The sequence below is a fragment of the Lepidothrix coronata genome, unplaced genomic scaffold, assembly GCF_001604755.1.
Source record: "Lepidothrix coronata isolate B3197 unplaced genomic scaffold, Lepidothrix_coronata-1.0 Scaffold2408, whole genome shotgun sequence".
In the NCBI taxonomy this organism is placed as follows: domain Eukaryota; kingdom Metazoa; phylum Chordata; class Aves; order Passeriformes; family Pipridae; genus Lepidothrix; species Lepidothrix coronata.
The window spans coordinates 5914-8026 of record NW_016692588.1 but is presented as its reverse complement, the minus strand read 5'-3'; the positions used below and the strand labels follow the sequence as shown (position 1 = coordinate 8026).

The window sequence follows — 2113 nt, the reverse complement described above, 5'->3', positions numbered from 1 at the left end:
TCTGTTCTGTACATCTCTGGTCTTATGGCTAATCTGTGCTGTGTGAGACTCCCTGTTGTCACACAACCCTGTCACCCTGATCCTTGTATCCCTCTTCTCTTCCACAGAGCTGCGGGACAAGGTGACACCTCAAATTCCAAACTTCGTCCCTGTCAGCATCTAATCCCAGTGCTGGCTTCTTTCTCTCTCCCCAGTGGCTTTGTGGGTCTTTGGGTGCTGTGTGGGGCAGGGGAACCTCATTCCTTGAGGATGGGGCTCTGTGGGTGCTGCCTGATGTGGGGAAGCCTTATTCCCTAAGGATAGGGGTCTGTGGGTGCTGTGTGGGGCAGGGGAGCTTGATTCCGTAAGGACGGGGGGTATGTGGGTGCTTCCTCATTCCCTAAGGATGGGGATCTGGATGCTGCGTGGGGCAGGGGAGCCTCATTCTCTGAGGATGGGGGTCTGTGGGTGCTACCTGCAAGCCTCAGTTCCTAAGGATAGGGACTCCTTTGGTGCTGAGTGGAGTAGGGGACCCTCCTTCCCTAGGGACGAGTGCGGCCTCATTCCCTAAGGACAGAGCTCCGCGGGAGCCACCCGGTGTATGGAAGCCTCGGGATGGGGCTCTGTAGGTGCTGCGTGGGGCCGGGAAGCCTCATTCCTTAAGGATGGAGGGAGGGAACTTTGAGATCCCCTGGGAATAAGGGAGATTTAAAGCGAAAGGGGAGGGCGGGGGGGAGGGTGAAATAAATCGCAGCGCGCGAAATAAATCACAGCGCCAGACATGGCGCGCGGGGGCGTGGCCTTCCCGCCCAGCCTCGCCGGCGCTACCAATCGTAGCAGCGGCAGTTCGGCCGCCGCTGCTGCGATTGGTCGCTCCGGAGGGGAGGGCGGAGCGTCCCCACCCCGTCCCCCCCATACCCTCGAACCTACCGCAGCGCGCCATGCGGGCGGGGGCGGGGCCTAGAAAGCCCCACCCCTCTACATAAGCCCCGCCCCTTTTCCCGGTGACCGGCGGCGGCGGTGGCGGCGGCATGGCCGTGTGGACCCGGGCTTGTAAAACGGGGCTGCTGGAGCTGCTCCTCCGGGAACGTTGGGTCCGCGTGTCGGCGGAACTGACCGGGGAGACCCTGAGCTTAACGGCGGAACCGGGGGCCGGGGATGCGTCGGTGGTGAACGGCGTGGTGAACGGCAACGCGGAGGCGGCGGCGGCGGCGGCAGCGGCACCCGGTTGCGTGAGGAGGGTGCGGGTGGTGAAAGCGGAGGCGGGAGGGCTCGGGATCAGCATTAAGGGAGGTCGGGAGAATCGGATGCCGGTGCTGATCTCACGGATCTTCCCGGGATTGGCGGCGGAGAGGAGCGGAGCGCTCCGGTTAGGCGACGCCATCCTCGCCGTGAACGGCGTCGATCTCCGCGATGCCACCCACGATCAAGCCGTGCAGGCGCTGAAGAGAGCCGGCAGAGAGGTCATCCTCGAAGGTAACGCCTAAACGCCCCTCCTCTCCCCCTCGAATCCCCCGTACGGGCCCCCGGTGCTACCCTGTCCCCCCGGTGCTCCCCCCGCCGTTATCGAGTCCCAACACACCCCCTTGCCGCTGTCACCGGGCTCCCCGACCGCCCTTGGGCCCCTTTTCCGGGTGCGGGACGCCACTCCCCCCACCCCAGAGTCCCGGTACGTGTGTGTGTCCCCAGAACCCCCAACCCCAGTGTGCCCCCTCTGGCACGGGGACAGGGACTGGAGTGTCTCTTCCCTGGTCGGAGTGTTCCCTCTGTGGCGGGATGGGAACCCCTCACAGCTGGGGACAAGGACGGGACAGCTTCACTGACTGTGTCCCCTCAGGACAGACCTGGGATCCCCTGGGATAGACGTGGGGTTCCCCAGGATAGACTTGGGGTGCCCTAGCTGCAGTGTCGCCCTGGACAGGGTGTCCCCTGTCTTTGGTGATGGAACCTTCAGGGTGGGCAGGTTTCCCCAGGGAGGGCTGTAGCCTCGGGGGTTGGTTTGGGTCTTCCCACATCCCTGTGAGCTCCGTGTCCCTGCAGTTCTGTGTCCCCATGGGCCCCGTGCCCACGGCACAGCCGGCTTGAGACTGGCCTGACGGAGCTACTGGCTCCTGCCCGACCTGTTCCCGGCAGC

At 64.5% G+C, this 2113-nt stretch overlaps 1 protein-coding gene across 1 annotated transcript; it reads left to right on the top strand.

The window, feature by feature from the left end:
* Positions 1-987: 987 nt before the first annotated feature.
* On the top strand, positions 988-1649 carry LOC108491894 (beta-2-syntrophin-like). Its single transcript, XM_017803689.1, has one exon. It carries the CDS (start codon positions 1011-1013, stop codon positions 1464-1466), a length of 456 nt encoding a protein of 151 aa, XP_017659178.1. The 5' UTR covers positions 988-1010; the 3' UTR covers positions 1467-1649.
* The last annotated feature ends 464 nt before the right edge of the window (positions 1650-2113 follow it).